Source organism: Oenanthe melanoleuca, chromosome 1, assembly GCF_029582105.1.
Source record: "Oenanthe melanoleuca isolate GR-GAL-2019-014 chromosome 1, OMel1.0, whole genome shotgun sequence".
Classification (NCBI taxonomy): Eukaryota; Metazoa; Chordata; class Aves; order Passeriformes; family Muscicapidae; genus Oenanthe; species Oenanthe melanoleuca.
The window spans coordinates 103,579,522-103,599,486 of NC_079333.1; the positions used below are offsets into that span (position 1 = coordinate 103,579,522).

Here is a 19,965-nt window from a genome sequence, read left to right on the forward strand (position 1 = left end):
TGAGCTGGGGGCATCAGGGGAGGCTCCCCTGCACTCATTTATTAAATCATCTCAGCCTTTATTGTTGAACAGGGTTATTTTCTTCCTGCTACAAACTTTGCCCTTGCCTCTTCCTTTCTGATCTCTATTTTATCACTCTATACCAGTCCTTGACAGGAGGGTGTAGCCAGGTTAGGGATCGGTCTCTTCTCACAGGCAAACAGTGATAAGACTAGAGGGCATGATCTTAAGCTGCACGGGGGAAGGTTTAGCTTGGACATTCGGAAGAATTTCTTAAGAGAAAGGATGATTAGACACCGAACGGGCTGCCAGGGAAGTGGTGGAGTCAGGAAAGCCTGCCCTCGGTGCCCCGGTGCGGTTGTCCCTCCCAGCCGAGGCGCCCTGAGGGGCTGAGGGCAGCGCTCGCCCCTTCCCACCAGCCCCCTCAGCCGGGCTCTGCCTGACGGCCGGAGGGGCACGATGAGGGGCAGCTCCCCGCCCCGCGCCGGGGAACCTTCCTCCGCTCCCAGCCCAGGCAGGGCCGAGCCCCGGGCACGATCCAGGGCCAGGCAAGGTCCAGGGCCGGTCAGGATGGGCCCCCTGCCCGGCCCCGTCCCCATCCCCTGCCCCAGCCCCTTCCCCATCCCCGGCCTCAGCCTGCAGAGGCCGCCGGCCAGCGCTGGGCGCGGCGCTCCCTCTGGCGGGCACAGGGCCCTAGTGCGCGTCGGCGGCAGGGCGGGTCGGGCTGAGGCTGCCGCTGAGATGAAATTCCCGGGCTCCGTCCTCATCTCGCTCGTCCTCTTCGTGTCCGAGACGGCGGCCGCGGTCTGCCTGAGCAGGGGGTACCGCGACCAGGGGGACCACATATGGCGGATGCTGACGCTGCTGTTCGCCCTCGTGCCCTGCGCGCTGGTGCAGCTCAGCCTTTACTTCATCCACCGCGACGTGACCCGCGACCGCCCGCTGGTGCTGCTGCTGCACCTGCTGCAGCTGGGGCCGCTCGTCAGGTCGGTGAGTCCGAGCCGCCTCCAGCGGGCCGGGCCGGGGGCGCCGCAGCCCCCCGGCCTTAGTGCGGGCGGGCGGGGCCGCTGCCGCTGCCGCTCTGCGCCCCGGAGCCGCGTCCTGCCGCAGCTGCGGGAGAGCCGCGTCCTGCGGGAGCGCCCCGGGCACGGAGCTGCGGCTCACCCTGGGAAACGGGGCTCAGCTTTTCCCTCCCCTCAACCCTCCGCGTCCCGCTCTGGGTTTCCATCCCTGTGGCTTCTTGCGGATGGTTGTGTCCGTTCGCTGCTGCCTCATCCACAGAGCTTTGCTCTCAGATCTCTTCCGAGAGAGAGCGGGACATTCTTCACTCGGTTGCGAGTTTAGCACAGCGGTAGCACCCATCCCATCCGTGCGTCTTGGAACAGCACTGGTGCTCTGAGCTGTCTTTTCTTTGCAAACATGAGCTTCCCGACCCAAATTGCTTTGACGATTTTTTCTATTCCAGTTCGATGTCTCACTGAAAATACCCTTAGGAAAAAAAAAAAAAAAAAAATCAAAATATTTAGATGAAAAGTTACAGCAGCGTGCAACTCCAAGACAAAATGTTTCCTGGGGGCATTAATTTTAAATTTCTATTCAAATCTTTTATTTCAAAAGAAAGGGAGTTAAATGCAGTGTGTTTGTAGTAGAGGCTAGGAGAAAGTATCACCAACTTTTTGAAATTCCTGGATAGTGTGTAAAAGAGAGATTTGCTCACACTAACAAAGGTGAACACTTTGGATGTTACAAAATATCTTGCACTTCAAAAAAATTATCTTCTTCTATAACCATGCATGGATTTTTTGTTTGCTTTGTTAATATTTTAAAGATGTTTAAGTTACAGTTTAACAGTTCTTAAAGAACTCTGATTTTCTAATAGCTAACAACAATATGCTTCTAGTTTCTTCGAATAGAAGAGAGTAACCAAAGAGAAAGAAACTATCAAAAATTAAGTATGTTACTTTTGTCAATATAAATCAATTTCTTGAGATCAGACGAGAGAATAGTGTCAAGCTAGATTATGTGAAGAAGCAGACAAAGGATTTGAGCAACAAGAAGAAATTTATTTTCTTTTTAATTATATGAAAGAAACATAGATTTATATTTTGATCTCAAGCACCAAGCACTTGACTTTCTGTTTCTTTCTTAACATCAAGTTTTCTGTTTACAACACAAATCTTATCTTGTGCAGAACTGCAGTTCCTGCTCTCTGTGAACTCCCAGCTGCAGTCACTGCTGTAAAACTAGTGAGCATATGGAAGCCTTCTCCTCCCCTCTAGTGTGTTGCCAACTCTGCACTTCTTCCTTTCTGAAAGATTTACAAATTTAGCATTTCCAGGAGGCTTGAAGATGTTCTGGATGTGCTCAAGCATGCTTGTGCCATAGTCCCATGGCATCATTTAGGTATGACAAAGTGATATAAGTTGCCCTTTCTCTAAACCAAGGATGACTGGAATTACTAATTAAACAGGGTAGTACATTCATGCTACCTGAAAAACTTATTTTCTGCTAAAGGCTGGAAAGACTCTACAAATTAAAAAGTTTAATACAAAATAACCTCTCTACTTTTAGGGAAATGTGTCAGTTTGTAGGATACAGCACAAAAGTCTGGGAAGGCAGAGTTATCTGGGACAGTAAAAGGTTTTGGGTTTCTTTTCCTTTCTTGCCTTCCTGCAAGTGAAGATTGCTGTATCTATCAGAAGAGGAAACTGATTGCTTCCTGTCAGATATAGCTCTGCACTGTAAAAGTTGTTGTGTTTTCAGCACACAAAATACCTTCCCTTTCCCTGCTTTGCACAGGGAGTTTTCTACCTTGTGTGGACTGGCATACACACAAGGCTCAGATGGTAGCTGGAAGGCAAAGTATCTTCTGGGTTTTTTATGACTGCACTGTGGCTTTAACTTTTTGTAAACTGTAAAGGACTGTTGTCCTTGGAGACATTTTACTCCATCCTTGTAGTCAAACCTCTGCTCCTTTGCTCCAGAGAATCCTGCTGCTCTTAATCATCTGCTTCCCTCGTTTGAAGCCTGGCTCCGTCCTCCCTGCTGGGACTCTTGTGCTTCTCTGGCACAGCCCAGGGCTGCTTAGGGAGGGCTGGGTCAAATTAGGTCAAAGAGGACACAGACAGCAGAGCCTCCCTAGGCTCTGTCTGCTTGTGGCATGGGAATGAAACATTTAAGAACCTTGAGGCTGTGTGTGATGGCATGCTGCAGCAGAGAGCTGGCAGTTTTGGCTGGCTTTAAAAGAAACTTAACACCAACTTTTTCCCTATCTCTGTTTGGTATGGTATGATACAGAATAGTCAGGATTTCTCTGTTCAGGCTTAAATACTTGGATATCAGTGCACTGCTTTACCATCAGCCCATGTGTGTTGTGTGAGTTTTTCTTCATGATCTTTAAAGACTAGATTTTTCCCCCTTCTTTTTTCCTTGAAAAAAACCCTTTTAAATCTGAGGGAAAGGTTTGGAAATATCTTGGCGGGGAAGGAGGGAATTTAGTCTTGCAAGCCAAATGATTCAGCCTATTTTGAATCATCTGAGCGATGGGGAAAAAGTACTTTCTCTCACAGAACCTTCTTGCATGCCACCACCTTCCCCAAACACCCACACTCCACCTGTTCAGAAGGCACTCACTGTCCTGCTGCTGCCACTGGAAGGACTAAAATTGGTAGCATCCCTCTTCCTGGAGAGGACTTTTGGTGTACTGTTAATGTACCCTTTTTGAATTACACCCTTTTTGGTGTACTGTTAATGTGCCCTTTTTTAATTTCTTCTCCCACTCCCAGAGTTTCTCTATAAATTTGGAGCAATTTGTAGAGCAAAATTCCATCTCCCTTAGTGGCCTGGCTGTGATCCTTAGGATGCAGGCATGCCAGAGGCTCTGCAGAGACTTGGCTGGAACAAAGTGACTGCAGGTTTCTGGGCATCATGGGGGAATCCTGCAGCATTTCAGGTCAGTGCCACTCCTTATGAGTGCAGTAATTTGTCTTGATGCTTGGAAGATGTATTTGTGTAGGTTTGCTTTTGGGGTTTTAGGTTGTGTTTTGGGTTGCGTTTTTTATGTAAAAGAAGATTGTTTTACCACAATAAGTAAATTAGAACAGAAAAAGATACTTTAAACAGTAGCCAGTGTCATTGAGAGGTTTATTGTTTTTTGTCTTTTCTCTAGGGAAGGTCATGATGAGCTTTTTGGCTCAGGCTGCTCCTGTGCTAGGGCCTGTGTCTTTGTTCCCTTCATTTGGATGGCACTTGTAGCACCAAGGTCATCTTGAGATTTTAAGCTCTGCTACAATTCCAATACATAATTACTGGATGTAGTTTTGCTGGTGTACTGCTCTACACTTAAGGTTTCTTCAAAGTGTAGATAACCCCTCAGAGAATCAGGGAACTGTTTATGTTGGAAAAGACCTCTGAGATCACTGAGTTCAACTGATAAGCCAGCACCACTGTGTTCACCACTAAACCATGTCCATGAACACCACATCCACATGCCTTTTGAGCATTAGGCATGGTGATTACACCACTTCCCTGGGTAGCTTATTCCAATATCCGACTGCCTTTCAGTGAAAAAAATCTTTATCCACCTGAACTTTCCCTGGACCAACTTTAGGCCATTTCTTCTTGTCCTGTCTCTTGTAATCTTGGGAGAAGAGGCTGATCCCCACCTCATTACAACCTCCTGAGGAGTCGTAGAGGGCAATAATATTCCCCTGAGCCTCCTTTTGCCCTTACCCTTCATGATAGGTACCAGATAACCTCCTGTTAACTTGCTTGCCCTTTTAAGCTCTTCAAGTAATAAATCAAGAGCTGAAATGCAGTTTTCCATCAAACTGACTTGTCCAGTTGGGGCTTACTGGGGATGTTGGTGGTGTTGGGATCATCAGTCTGCTGGGGCTCCCTCCCACCTGATTTACTGAGGACTGCACTGAAGTGGCATCATCAAAACCAACAGTTGTGAACCTGGCAGTGCTTCCTTCTGGTACTGACTTCATGGAGAGGGAAGTCTGAGTAACTGCAGGTGTCTTTGGAACTCTGTTCCCCAGTGCTCTGCTAGTGCAGTGTGAGCCCAACCTGTTCTGTGTGAGGAGATGCAATCAGGGGATGGCTGGGTCAGCAGAAGGATGAACCCTTGCAAAAAACATCTAGAGTAAGTATAACAGGTCCCCTATATAGAAACTAATGACTGTTTTCCTCAGGTTATAATAGGACAAGGCTATAAACAATAGACTTTTTTTTTTAAATGGGATCAGGCTTTGTTTCTCAAGGCATAAGGAGAAGCAATTACGTGTCTCTATGTACCATGTAGATAGCAGCACAACAGATGCAGGAAGTGAAAAAAAAAATTATATAAAAACAAAACTCCCAATTCTTTTACAGTCATTCATGGTTTGGACATCTAATTCTCCAATTTAATAAGCTCTGATGGTGCAGATACTGCTTCAGTGACATTGTGCAGAAGCCTTGTGTGCTGTATGTAGTCAGTCTGTGCTAGTGACCTGCTTAATAGTTCAAAATAGAACAGGTCTAGAAACTTCCCTTCCTTGTAGGACTTCATCAGCAAACCTCATTCTAGGACATCCTGCTAGCTCTAAACTTTACAACTGTTGATGTGCCTCCCTCTTTTCCAGATGGGAAAAGTATGTCTAGATTCTCTTCAGGGTGTTTTCTTTCCTTATTCTTGAGCAGATGTGTTAGGTGTCCATGGTGAGGTGAACAGAAAGTCAATGTAGGTAAAAGGTAGAACAATGAGTAAGGAACAGATCTTTGCTTGAGGCAGGTAAGTAAATCTGCAGGATGGATATGTCTTTTGCACACTTCTCTAAAGAGAAAGAATTAGTAACATGTAAGTATTAGAGAAATCTGCGTGTATATTTGCAGAGGGTGTGAGTGGACAGATCTCAAATAGCCATTTTTTCTTGGAGTGCTGGTTGGGTGTGGAAAGTTCCCTGTTTTTATTGCCTTCTCCCTCTTCACACCACCATTATTTTGCCTGTGTTCCAATCCCACGCACCCATGATTAAACAAGGAAATGAGGCGCTCACTCCCAGCAAGCATATGAGGGTAGGATTATTCCTCCTACTTACTGTGTAGAAGACAAATATGTTGCAGTTGAATCACTCTTTGTGGACACCATCAGGATCCCTGAAAAGGTATGGCTCTACTTTCTGCCAAGATATGGCAGCAGTGGGAGAAAGTTGCATCATCCTTGTCTTACCCTTTAACTTTCACTTTAGAAATTAGATCTGACTCTTTTTCCTCAGAGCAATTTTAGTTCCTTCAGAGCCTGTGCTATGGTTGCCAGTGCCTTACATGCAGAGGGAGACAGCCAGCTGCTTGCCTTCTGCTCTCGATACCATGTGAAGGGCTCTTGAAGGAGACCTAAGCATCATTGCAGGAGGTGGATTGTGCAGAAGTTGGGATCTCTCACTCCTGTCCCTCTGGGGCAGAGCAGCAATGAGGGCTTCTGCAGAATTCACCATGCTGCAGGAGGTTGTAACTGTGGGGGAAAGCTGCCATGAAGCAATCTCCTTCTTGCATTGTCTCTTAGTTGTGCTTTGTGCCAAAGAAGAACAAGCCAGGTAGTTCATTTAAAGATAAGATGCCCAGCCCCTCAGCATGTACTTCGTAGGCAAAGTCATAATCTGATACAGCATGATCTGCATTGATTCTTCTTCACAGTTCTGGACCCTTCTCACCTGGATGGTTATTCAAGTGTCTGTGCCTCTCCCGCACTCCATTTCTTAAATTTTAGATTGGTGCTTTTTCTTTCTAGTGTGTCAGCTGCCAGTCTACTCCTGTTTGAAGCAGTTGCTTGGACAGTGGCACCGCTGGAATCCTGAGTGCATTTGTTATTTGTCCCAAAAGGCCTGACTTCCAGAGACACTCTTGCATGGCACTGGCAGGGCCTGGGAGAAAATGGGCATCATTATCAATGTAATCTGGATGCCTGCATATAGCATTTTTTATTACTCTGTTTTAGTAGTAAAAGCCCCATTTGGCTCTGAGGTTTGCTCATCAGACCACTTCACATTATGTTTGCTTTTCTGTGTGAACAAAACATCCCCATCACAAGCAATATACTGCTACTTAATACCCAAATAATAAATAAAAATAAAGTGCTTGCTCCAAAACTTAGTGTTTGGTTGATTACAATGTTTACTATTGTCAGTAGTTTCCTAAATCTGATCTCTTTAATGGGATCACTACATATTTTTAGATGGGTCCCTAGACTATATCTACTTCTAATCACACACAGCAAGAGTTCAGAGCCTGATGCTGAGATCCAGTTTTCCATAATATACTCAGACTTGCCCCCAGCTCAGGGTGAATGCATGGCTGTGAATACTAGATGAGACAAAAATGGTCTGGGATCTTTCTTTTTGGGATGAAATCAGTCTGTTGGTTTCAGAATCTATGCTGGCTTCGTAAAACCACAGTTCTTTGTTAATTTTTCACACTTTATTTTTGGCTGTATGGAGTCTTTCATGTGGAACAAGATTGACAGGGAGTGAAAACATTAATGAGGGGAAGACAGAAAGTCACCTCTGTGAATGGAGCGCCCAGAGCAGCAGGAATATTGAATAGCTTTAGTCATGATAGCTGAAGCCTAGTGAATCAACAATAGTACTACACAATCCCAAAACTGCTCTTCATCTAGAGCAGTTGAAACTTGCTAATGGTCCAGTTAGAGAAAAAAATGAAGTAAAGTTTATTAAAATAAAGACGTATTTTTTTTCTTCTTCCTTCCCCTTCATCTTATGATTTCACCTGTTCTTATGTTGTTCCTTGCTTGTTATTACTTCCTAGACAAGGGTGAATATTTCTCTGTGTGTTTTGGGTCCTGCTTGATGCCCTTGATGCCCTTCATAGCCAAGCAGTTCTCTTAGAATAGTTTTCATAAAGTTTTCAATTTAAAAACAGTCATTAGAAGGAAGTTGCAGAAGCTGTTCTTTCCTTGCAGATATTTCTCTGGGGCTGTTATTTTCTTTAATACTCCAGGAACCAGATTGGCCTGGTTGCTACAGTATTTTCTGGAGACAACCTTTTCTGTTTTCTCCTAAATGTATGGATTTGTCTCTGTGTGTGGGTAAAGGCAACAAATAGTACAACAATATGTCATTTATGAGTAGAATTGTATGTGCTGGCACCAGTTTGTTCCTTGGAGGTTAGTCGACAGTAATTTAGACCTGTATAAACAAGGGGGTTTGGCTTCCACTGTGTTTAAAGTATGAAGAGCTGCAGCAACTGGAAACACTGCATCTTCTTACTTATAATCTTTTTTGTAAGATTATATTTATTATTTATTTAATAGTACAATAAACGTAAGCACACTTAAGAACTAAAGCTCCTATTCTTGAGCCTTTTTTGAAAAATGTTGATTTCAAGGGTTGTGAGGCTCAAAACTGCTCCTGTTCACTGCTATGGCATGTTATTGGTGTTTTGAAACATTGCTTGGTAAAGTTTTGAGGAGTGTGCACCTGTTTGTACCCTGAGCTTCTCTTCAGATGTTTTAAGGCAAAGGTATAAAAAGTAGGTTTATTGCCATGTCCCATTAGCATGTCACACATGTGTAGATAACAACAAGAAAAAGACATGGGAATCTGAAGAAATGCATTTCCAGTTAGGGTCCTGGATTTGGCATCCTTGTAGTGGATGAGCAGTTTAAGGACTTTAATGGCACACCAAAGAGCAAGAGCATCTCATAGAAAATAATTAAACCTCCTCCCACGTCTGAGTACTATAAGCAGCCCAAAGAGCATTGCCAGGTTCTTGTCCTCTAGCAATACACAGTTCATGTTTTAGAGAATGAAATCTGTCATATTCCAAGTTTACCAGGAGGAGAAAACCTACAGGCTTTGCTTTATGAAAAAATGGCTTAGGACTTAGTATGTGATTGCTTAAAATACCAGGAAGTAGGGAGACCTTTCATTCTTTCATTTTCCCCTGTTACTCTATCTACTTGTTTGCTTGTAGGTGTGTGGAAGCCTTTTATATTTACTTCAGTGCTGAAAGAGTTGAAGAGCCCTATGTCAGCATCACAAAGAAGAGGCAGATGCCCAAGGATGGGTACACAGAAGAAATTGAGAAGGAAGTGGGACAGGCTGAAGGCAAGCTGTGCACACACAGGTCTGCGTTCAGCAGGGCCTCTGTGATCCAGGCGTTCCTCGGCTCAGCGCCCCAGCTCACGCTCCAGCTCTACATCTGTATCCTGCAGCAGGAGGTCACAGTTGCCAGATGTAGGTAGAGCTATTGTTATGATCTTTTTGGTGTTCAGGTGGGAGGGCAGTCAGTTATAACTGCTCTGCACAAAATCCAAGCGTTGGTGGTGATGTTGCTTTCAAGTGTATATCATCATGTTTTAGACTATGTGCCTTCTGTGGCACACTTGTGTTGCTATAAAAGCACTGATTTGATAAAGGGACCCTTATGATATGAAAGGGAGGCAGCTGGAGGGACTGAGTTGTCTTCATGAAGAAGAAAACAAATTACCTCTGTTCCATTTTGGTTTTTGAACAAAACTTTCTGAAAAATTCCTTGGGGTACACTGCAGAGCATGTTTTGTCATGCTGCCTTAGGGAAGGTGTACTTTCAGGAATGCAGTTTTAAATATGAACTGAGGCCATGAACTATCTTGACTTGTGCCAAACTCTGATTCTGGAATTAAAAGGGAGGACTCAGTAAGCTGCTATGCAACTGTGGTCATCTCATCTCTGGTCCCAAGCTGTTAAGCCTTCACCAAGCAGAGCTGCACAACATGGACTTACCAGGACACGTCTGTCATACTGTGGGACTCTGCATCTTGCTTCCATGGTATGCTCTTCGTTTTCTGGCTCACTGCTACATGGAGAACCATCTCCAGATTGTCATGGGACAAACAGCTTTTCAATGTAAGAAAGGACTTTGGCACCTCTGTGAACTTGATGGTGCATTTCCACTGAAACACTAATAGCTCTTGTGTTTCTAAGGCCCTGAGAGGATCTATAGCAGCTTTACAGCTAGGGAGGCTGAGGCTAAGGTGACAAATCAATAATTGAAATAAAGTGAAATATTTTATCATAATACTCATAATAATAATCATAATGATAATAATAGTAGTAGTAATGAAGGGGATAGAGGTGGGGAGGGGCATGGAGGGAGAGAGAGGAAGAAGCATAAAGCCCAAGAAAGACAAGTGATGCACAAACCATCCCCCAGAACCAATCAGCCCCTCCCCAGTTAATACAACTGAGCATGATACCAATGGTTTGGAATATCCCTCTGAATAGTCTGCATCATCTGTTCTGGCTGTGCTTCTTTACTGCTTCTTGTGTACTTCTTCACTGGCAGAGCATGGGAAACTGAAAAGTCCTTGAACTTAAAGCACTGCTGAGCAACAACTAAAACACTGTGTTATCAACATTATTCTCATACTGAATCCAAACTCAGTACTGTATCAGCCACTAGGAAAAAAATTAACCCTACACCAGCCAAAACCAGAGCAGAGTATCAGTATTTTCTTGGAAGACATTACTCCTCCCAGTTCCTGAGTTAGACATTACTCCTTCAAGTTCCTGAGTTCTTCATAACTAGAGTAGGTGCTTCAAATAACCATGGTGTTTGTGATGTGGGAGAGGGACAATGTGGTTGAATTCCTTGCTAAATGGTGCAACTAACAAAATCTACAGTCACTTTGCTGTAGATGGCATTTACTTGAGAAAGGTCACCTTTTTGTTGTCTTTTTATAACTTTTGACCTTACTGGTCATGATTTCCAAAGAGAACTCCTGTGTTCCAGATGATCAGAGAATTGCATATTTAATAATCATTTGTAATGCTCTATTGCTTCTAGTTTTTTCAGTCACTGCTGAGATAAATTGTGATCACAAACTGATAAGTGACATTTCTTGGGTGAAATGGCCAGAGATAAGCTGGCTCACCACAGAGTTTGGTAAACCCACTTGCAAATGCAACAGTTATTTCATGCTTCCCAGGAGCATCTCCTTACAGCTGTGTTTCAAAAATACAGAAATTAAAAAAAAAAAAAAAAAAAAAAAAAGTGCTAGTGTCAATGTTTGTTAGATCTCATTCATCAGAAAAACAAGAGTCCTAACTATATTCTTATTGTGTGTATCATAGCTACTGATATACTGAAACTTTCTGCAATCTCTTTATCCAGCCAGCCCAGTTCTTATTCCATACTTCAGATAACTTCAGCTTCCCTGTTCTTTGACACTGGTCCTCCAAATTTCAGTCTCTCTTCCATTTACATCTGTTATAATTATCACTTTCTTGTATTTTGATTTCCACATGTTTTGTCTTGACTCCTCATCATTCTGTTATTTTTCTACATGCCCTGTCATTCTGTGTGAATTCTGCTTGTTCAGGGGTAATGAGGTCAGTATCACCTGAGAACCTGAAGCATGACTTGTCCCTTCAAATCTGTTTGAAACTCCTTATTGCCTCTTTGGCTTGAACACTTCTGAAAAAAGCATGCATCCTTGTCTAGCCCTTTGTCAGCCAGGGCCATGCTGCGTGTTTCTTGTGTATTTCATGGCATTCATTAATTTCTCTGGATGTTTTCTTTTGTATTATTGTCAGTGTCTGGCCTTCTTCAAAACTGTTATTTCACAGTCTGCCAAGAATGTAAGATCAAGAAAACCAAAATCTGGATCAACACTTGAGGTTCAAGATGAGCAATATAAAGCTTTGGTGGCTGATTCTCATGAAAAGTGTAAAAATGATGGATATAATACAACATCAGAGACCCACATGTATTAGGCTGATCTGAGTCCTAGCTCTGTTTTCTATACTTATAACTATAGTACCTATAATAGATTTCAGTGGTACCTGTGAGGTATCTCATCTAGAGCAGAATTTACTGTCTTAGTGGTTTCTGAAGTGGGAAGGACCAGGCCTTGAAAGAACTTCTGATGTAATAACAAAACACAACCAAGTAAATCAGTGCCTCCCTGGATGACTCTGTGAGTGTCCACCTCTGATTTGTAAGAAAAAGACAGCCTTTTGGGAAGAGGAAGGAAGAAGAGAAATGCCACCTTTATAAGGACTGTTAGAGGATTTGGAACTGTTCCAGGGGAAGATCCTTTGCCTTTTAAATTTACATTTATTTGCCTGCTTCGGATGAGTAAAAGCAACAGTGTCACCCTCTCATATTTCTGTTTGTGGTTGCTTAAAACCATCTTTCTCACAGGGTTAAAAATTATGTTTGAACTGAAGGTTTGGTGATAATAATGAACTTTTAGGAAAGGAGTAGGACTGGACTAGTGTATTAAACCAGAGTTCAGCATGATCTATTTTCTATCAATGGACAAATGCCTCTTTTGAAGGTTTGAGTTTGTAAGATAGGTTTGAGATTAATATTGGTTTCCTAAAGTGATATTGGGGAATAAGATCAATGTTTCAGCTTGTCAAAGCAGAAAGCAAGCAGAGTTCCAGCACAGCAGCACTCAGTCCCCGGTGGGTATGTCTTTATGTTCCTTTACCTCTAAGAATACTTTTGCTTCATTAGCTGCTGGAATTTATGTTCTTTTACAGCTCAAAACTACAGGAAAGGTTTTGTAAAAAGCCATAGGGCATCAAGCAATATTCTTGACTGAACTCACCTGCTCTTCTGCTTTCAGCTGATGTTTGTCTATGACATAGCATTAAAAAATGCCCAGCACTGTGTGCCTTTTTGCTCATGGGTTTATTGTCACAGGCTTATTTTAAGTCATTATTGGAGACATTATTCAGTGCTGTAAGAAAGATGTTTAAAAACTACTGACTACCTACTAATAATTTTGTCATTAACATTTTTAGAGAATATATGCACCACCAAACTGGCATGTACAAAATTGCCATAAAAAATGGTAAATTCTTTTCGCCTTACTGAGTGCCTTAGAAAATTACATATAAAGACTTAATTATTTTCCAAAATAATTCAGAGATTTTTGTGACTCCTAACAGAAAAGAGATTAGCTGAAATGATAGAGAAAATTCTCTTTAAAAGTTGTTAGAGACCTTAAAATACACTTGTTTCTTCCAAAGGATTGCTTAGAAGTTAGTGACTTATAATTAGGGAAAAAGCCCAAACTCTGATGATTTTGGCCATATAGCTATAGCAAAACAGGGAATCCAATTTATTTGTAGGATGTTGGTGCACAGACTAATTAAAGGCTGCAGAAAACACTGGTTGCTAAGCAATGCTAATGTAATTGACATAGTTAAGGATTCCAAACTTTGATTATTTTATCTGAGGCCATATCAGCTATTCAGCCTGTTGGTAAAAATTGTTAATAAATATTTATAGAATTCTGTATGCAAATACTAAAAAACCTGTGGGCAGTTAGCACTTTGTTTATTCTCTGTGTATTCATGTACATTTGTACCTTCTTAGTATGGCAAGACAGAATGCCCTCCTGCAGTGCCAAGTAACATCTGGTCTCTGCTTTCACTTTTCTGCAGAATTTAAATGTGAAACCTTCCTTTCAGGGATTCTGGATAGGTGGTACTGAAAATTTATCTGAATTTAAAAGCATTTTTAGTCGTGTTTTTTTAAATGCATTATACAGATGGGTGTATAAAGCAAATTGATGTATAGAAAACCACAGTGCAGGCAGGTGAGTAAATATGTCTTTAGACAGAGACAATGGGGACAATGCTGGGTTTGAATTCCTTCAGCTTCCTGTTTTGAGCTGTATCACACACCTTTTTTGTGATTTGCTTCGACAGAACTTCACAAGTACCAAGTTATCTGCATGTCCAAGTTACTCCAAAGTTTCAACTTCTACTTTGCAGTTTTTCATCTGCATGGGGAGGGAATTGCACCCCTGTGCCTTGTGGAGTACTGTAGGAGTTTGGGAGCAAGTTGGATGCTCTTATGACTGAGCTGTGAAGTTACCAAGGACAGCCTGTGTATGAGCAGCCCTTGACAGGGGGAGGAGGGAGAGATGCTTATGACTGCTAAATGCCTTCTTTTTCTTGCTAGCTATTTCAATAAGTATCAAATGTGGACCAAAATAGAAAGTAGGATTAGAGTAATGTGCTGGGTTTGACTGGGGTAGAGTTGATTGTCTTCACACAAGTACAAGGCTGGGAATGTCTGTCCTGTCTTCCTGCTGGGAATCCCCAGGAGTGCAATGACAATGACTGCACCTACACTCCCCTGTGTGCTGCTAAGCTGAAGGTGCTGCTGTGTCTTTTCTCTTTGCAGGTATTTTTATGGTGCTGTCTCTCCTGTCGATTGTTTACGGCGCCTTACGCTGCAACATCCTGGCTATTAAGATAAAGTACGACGATTACGATGTCCATGTGAAACCTGCTGCCTACCTCTGCATATTCATGTGGAGGAGCTTTGAGATCGCCACCCGCGTCGCCGTGTTGGTGCTCTTCGGTTCAGTCCTTCGAGTCTGGGTTTTCCTCGTCGTGCTATTGAATTTCTTAGGTTTCTTCTTCTACCCATGGATTCACTTCTGGCTTAGCCAGTCACCATTTCCTGAGAACATAGAGAAGGAATTGAGCAGGCTGGGCACTACCATCGTCCTGTGCCTTCTCACACTGCTGTACGCTGGCATTAACATGTTCTGCTGGTCGGCAGCGCAGGTGGAGCTCAGTGACCCTGACTTGATCAGCAAATCCCAGAACTGGTACCAGATGACCGTGTACTACATCGTGCGGCTGATGGAGAACGCCTTCCTCCTGCTGTTGTGGTACATTTATAGGACAGACTTCTACCTGTATGTCTGCGCCCCTATGTTGGTCCTGCAGCTCCTGATAGGTTATTGCATGGGCATCTTCTTCATGTTGGTGTTCTACCAGTTCTGTCACCCATGCAAAAAGCTTTTCTCCTCCAGCATAACCGAAGCTTTGTTTTCCTGTTTCGAAATCCTCTACATTATTTGCCAGCACCACAAATCTGCTCTACTGAAAGGCAAGGTGGCGATGAAATCTCCTGAAAATACTGGTGAAGCACAGGACAGTAGCAAGACAATAGATCCTCAAAACAGGAGTGCTCATCAAAGTGCTTCTTCCAATGCCTAGTACAACTGGAAGCAAGTAGGTGCCTACGGAAGGTGGCAGATCACGTGCTGGGAACGTTGTGTATCTTAGACATTGTGTCTTGTGGGTAGGATTTCTTTCTTGCAGGTATAGCACTGCATGATGGCTGACACGCCTGTTTTTGTGGAGAACAGTGTATGAGTATTTGTGTCTGTGTGTGTTTGTGTACGGAGAGCAATCGTTGTTTGTAGATTTCTATTTCAGAGCATTTTTGCACATAGGTTTATTGTCACATGCTTATTTTAAGTCATTATGGCAAACATCAATTAGAAACTGATGCTCATCTTACTCAGGAAGTCTGAGCATGGAAGACAATGAATTTTATTTCAGATAGGATGGCCCATGGCATGCCACCCTAGCATGGAAACAGAGCTTAGACCTGGACTATGCATGGACTATAGGTGTGGTCTGCTTTGATCAAATTGTAGACTATTTTACACTCTAATCAGTGTAATAAGATAATACTTCTCTCAGAGGCAGAAGAATTGGACTTGCACAATGCATTGTAGTTTGGGTTGCCATGAAACAGCCAATTAGCCAGCACTAACATGGAAATGTGACTGTTACTGAGGATGGACAGAGGGGTTATTGGCTTTGCACTGTTTCACCCTTCATGTTTACTCCTTGTTAGTAAGGGAATTAAATTTAACACATTAATTGTGATGTTCTGGAATACCTCATTTTTCCTTCATTATCTTTAACACTTTGTGATGTTCTGGTGTCAGGGTGGTGTTCACTTTATGCAAATATCTAGAGGCTGGCCAGACAGTGTGTGCCAGTCATGTTGGTGCTCTCCGGTGCACATCTCCAGAGAGTGACTCACCCCACCTCAAAATGCAGGTGATATGAATCACTATGGAGACCTGTTACTCAGTGTTAACCAGATGCCTTCACAATTAGATCTGACTATCCATCTTCCTTTTAGATGGCTGAAGTTAGAGAGATGAGCACTACCCTGATTGTCAGGGGTTTGGTAGTACATCAAGTAGGCAGCTCATTGACTTTTTCTACTGGCATAGAAGACGCTGGTTCCTTCTTTTTGAGCTGTGATTTGTTATGATTAGTTTCACATCATTAATTCAAAACTCTCTGACTTCTTTACCTGAGGAGTATCACAACCCTGAAGTCTGAAAGAGAAAATGGAAGTCATTGACTTTTTGTTCTCAGCAATACATCACCACAAATAAAAGTGTTTCAGTATTTTGCAAGTTTCTGAGAAAGCTTTAGCAGATGAACAGCCAAGAATTTAGTGAAATCACACAAACCCATATATATTTTCACAAATTAAGTGAAAGCTTTTTGCACTTTGTTTGATTAGCACCTTCCTTACATTTCTTTTGTGTGTTACACATTATGGCTGCTCATGGAAACAAATAATTGATGACCCAAAGCATCTCCCAGTGTCCAAAGCTTAGCTTCCATTCTGTCATCACGCAGGATGTGAAGCTCTTAACAGGGATGATATCATCATAATTGTTTTAGAAGTGTCTAAAACTCAGGTCTGGGGTCGCCTGCAGTGCTGCAAAGACATAACCTGCTTTTATTTTTTTATTTACTACAATGTAAATTAATGTCTTTTTCAGTTTTATTATGGAGTTATGTTTTCATTTTATTTAATATGTGTCTGTGTATGGTATATATATGTAGATGTAATTAAATTAATGGTGGGTGGTAGTGGAATTTTTGGCCTGATTTTGCCATGGGAATGTACCACATATCTAGGGAAGACACCAAACACCTCCATTCTAATTTCACTGAGGAAAACAGAATAGTGAAGTGATTCCTTGAAGACATGACTGCATTTCTCTATACCTTTGTATGTAAAAGTACAGTATGGTTTTTCTCTGTGCTTTTCTAGGTGTAGAAGACTATTGCTTTTTCTTTTTCAGTAGTGAGATAAAGAAGGAAGGGAGAATGTGACCCTTTCTTCCAAACCTGTAGAGTTCAGCCCACAGGCTCAAATTTTCTGATGTTATTAGCCAAAACTTGAGTATCTGTCTTTATAGCTGGACACTCATCATTATCAATAATCAGGGAATTACAGTGGCTGCCTTTGTAGAGATGTACCTATGTAGATGTTTGAAATGTTAGTCTTTAGGGAAAATTTTAAAAGTAACTTCATATGTAGAAGTAGTTAATAGCTAAAGAGAGAGCTTAAAGCAGAGTTTGTACACTGGAAGTGATAGTGCAATTGTGATTGCGCCATTTGGAAACAGTGAAAGCTTCACAAACCTCAGCCAGGTTGGTACTACAGTGAAGTGGTGCTGCAGTGAAGTAAAAATGTAGGAGAGTTACAGAGCCAGGAGCCCAGGATGAACACACAGTGAGTACCATCAAACCTCACAGACTACTGTATATGCATATTTAGAGTGTGTGCCATATTACTTCTTACTTTTATACCAGTCTCCTGAAGTACATGCATGGGGAGCTGAATATTTAAATCACTGTAATGAGAGGGGGAAAAAAAGTAATTTATATGGGTTCTATTGCTGTCCTATGGTTTTACCTTAGTTGTGCAAAATAACCAACTACAGTTCAAGCACTCCACCAGCAGAGGGGCTGTTGCCTGTGCAGTGCCTGGTGTCACCAAGGCCCGGGTGGAGCCCAGCCTGCAGTGTGGCTGCTCTGAGGGGTTTGTCCAGATGTGTTGCCACTGCTGGTAGAAAGGTGTGGGAGGGAGTCGTAGAGACAATGATAATCCCGTTAGACCAGGGTTTTAAGGGAGCAGCTGATTTTTCTGGTGTGCTGTAGAGCTGGGAGAGGCAGTTTGTCTCCAGATAATGACAGTCTAGAGGGTGTTACCAGCACACCCAGTGGCTGCATGGAGAGGACAGTATGAGTACAAAGTCTGTCTGTGTATGAATGAGTGATCTCTTGATGCAAGTTCACTGTGCTTTTAGTCTCCTCTATGAATGTTAGAGGGTCTGTGTGTTCCATGGAAGGGCTTAGGGCTACTGCTGAAAACTGTACTCTTTTGAGTAGTCTTGAGTCACACAAAGGATGGCTCAGAAAAGGTTATTTGTGTGTATAAGAGTATGCAAGATCCGACACTTGGGTTTTCTTTTATACTTGTAAAACAACACGAATTAAATCATTGAAACTATCCCTCAAGTTGTGTTGGTATCAGTTCTTAGTGTGCTGCTTTCAGGAAATCCAAAGTAAAGGTAACAGAACATGCTGTCTTCTGCCACCACATAGCAGCAGAAATGTTTTCAAGAAGAGCTGACAGAAGAATTAATCTGTGATTGATTTAAGAGCTCTTTACCCCCACATTTCCATTGCTTTTTAGCAGAACATTGTAAGAGGGGGGCAGTTTAAGAGACTGATGTTGTATGGAACAAGGTTAGTGTAACTTATTCATTGTCAGTATGAGAATATTTACTGGTTTACATGGAAAATTGGGAGGAAATAATTACCTTATAAATAATATTTTAACTAATTTTCTGCACACTTGATTCATATTCATCTGGATTACTTATATCTGACCCTAAGATCTGACAAAATCGGTTTTGAGGGATAGAAATGGATAGAAATGCCAAAAGACTTTGCAACACGTGTGTTTCTAAATTTATATAGATAAAATAGACACATGTTTTTCAAATATGGGTGTAAATTGCAACAAGTTGTAATGTATGTACATGGCTTACATGAGCATTGAGAAAAGATTTAGAAGTCCTGGTGGTGATTGACACTGAATTTGAACTCAGATGTTTGCAAGCCAGACATCATAGTACTTATAATCTTGTATTTTAAAATGAAGTTGTGGTGAGTGTCTCAATTCACCTGGGAATCATCTCAGAAACATGAACATACAGTAATATGGCAGAGATGGTAAGTTTGATTTACCAGACAGAAGACTTGAAAAGTAAGGTGTATTAAAAATTATGTAATTTCCTACTGACCAAGAAATAAAATGTACAATGAAACTGTTATCTCTTGGAGTCACCCAAGTTGGACTAAGAATGAAAAGTAAGTGTTTCAAAATGGCAATATGAAAGCTTACTGAATCTCTGCCCTAAATGAACAACTTCATTTCCTGGGGAAAAAAGGACAGTTTTCTCTCTCTCTTTTTTTTTTTTTTAAATTTTGTTTTTATTTATTTATTTTTAAATTACATGCAGTTACAAGGAAAACCTCTTGCCACTGAAATAAAGTTTTATGGAAATGAGAATGTCTGTATTCAAGTATGAAAATTTTGACTTTCAGGTGGGAAATTCAGATATGAATGAATCTGTGTGTAAAGGCTTCTAATCACAGACTAGAATTAATGGGAAAACATACCTAAGCAGAGGATGGATGCTAATTTGTTGGATGTTGTTTACTGGGCTCCTTCTGAAATAACATCACACTTGTAACTTTTTGGTCCTTGATTTAATGAAGTACAAACAGCCTGTCTTAAATAGGATATGTGCCTTCATGTTCATAATTGCTGAAATTCCTATTTTGACAGAGCACACAAAATGACAGCAGATAAATGTTACATATTTTAACTTCTGAAATGTCTCTCATCAGCTACTTGTTTCATCTGATTAATGTGCCCTGTCAGTACAGAGCTTTAATCAGCCACAGGCACTTTCTGGAAAATGATGGAGAGCAGATTTCGATGGAGAGTGATGCCAGAGGTAGTCAAGGTGAAGATTAATTCACATCTGCCTTCTAGAGTGGGAAGTAAATGTCAAAAACAATAGCACAGCACCTTACAGACAAGGTGCCAGCATGCATTTTGTTGTATTTATGCATGGAGTAGCAGTTCTTGTAAATGGAGTAAGTTGTGTGCTGGTCTCAACAGCAAACAGAAGAGAGGTGCTTGTGATTGCTTCAGTTCTGCATCGCTGGTTCTCACAGCACCAGTTACATCCTTCAGAATGTGTGTCCTGGCTACTCCTCCTCCCTCTCTGCTGCTTCATGGGCATCATTTTAAATAGAAATCAGG

The 19,965-nt window shown here is 42.0% G+C and overlaps 1 protein-coding gene across 1 annotated transcript; it reads left to right on the forward strand.

Moving 5' to 3' along the window:
- The first annotated feature begins 693 nt into the window (after positions 1 to 693).
- On the forward strand, positions 694 to 16,706 carry XK (X-linked Kx blood group antigen, Kell and VPS13A binding protein). Its single transcript, XM_056493523.1, has 3 exons — positions 694 to 986; positions 8,974 to 9,236; positions 14,188 to 16,706. Exons 1-3 carry the CDS (start codon positions 742 to 744, stop codon positions 15,012 to 15,014), a joined length of 1,335 nt encoding a protein of 444 aa, XP_056349498.1. The 5' UTR covers positions 694 to 741; the 3' UTR covers positions 15,015 to 16,706.
- Positions 16,707 to 19,965: the final 3,259 nt, after the last annotated feature.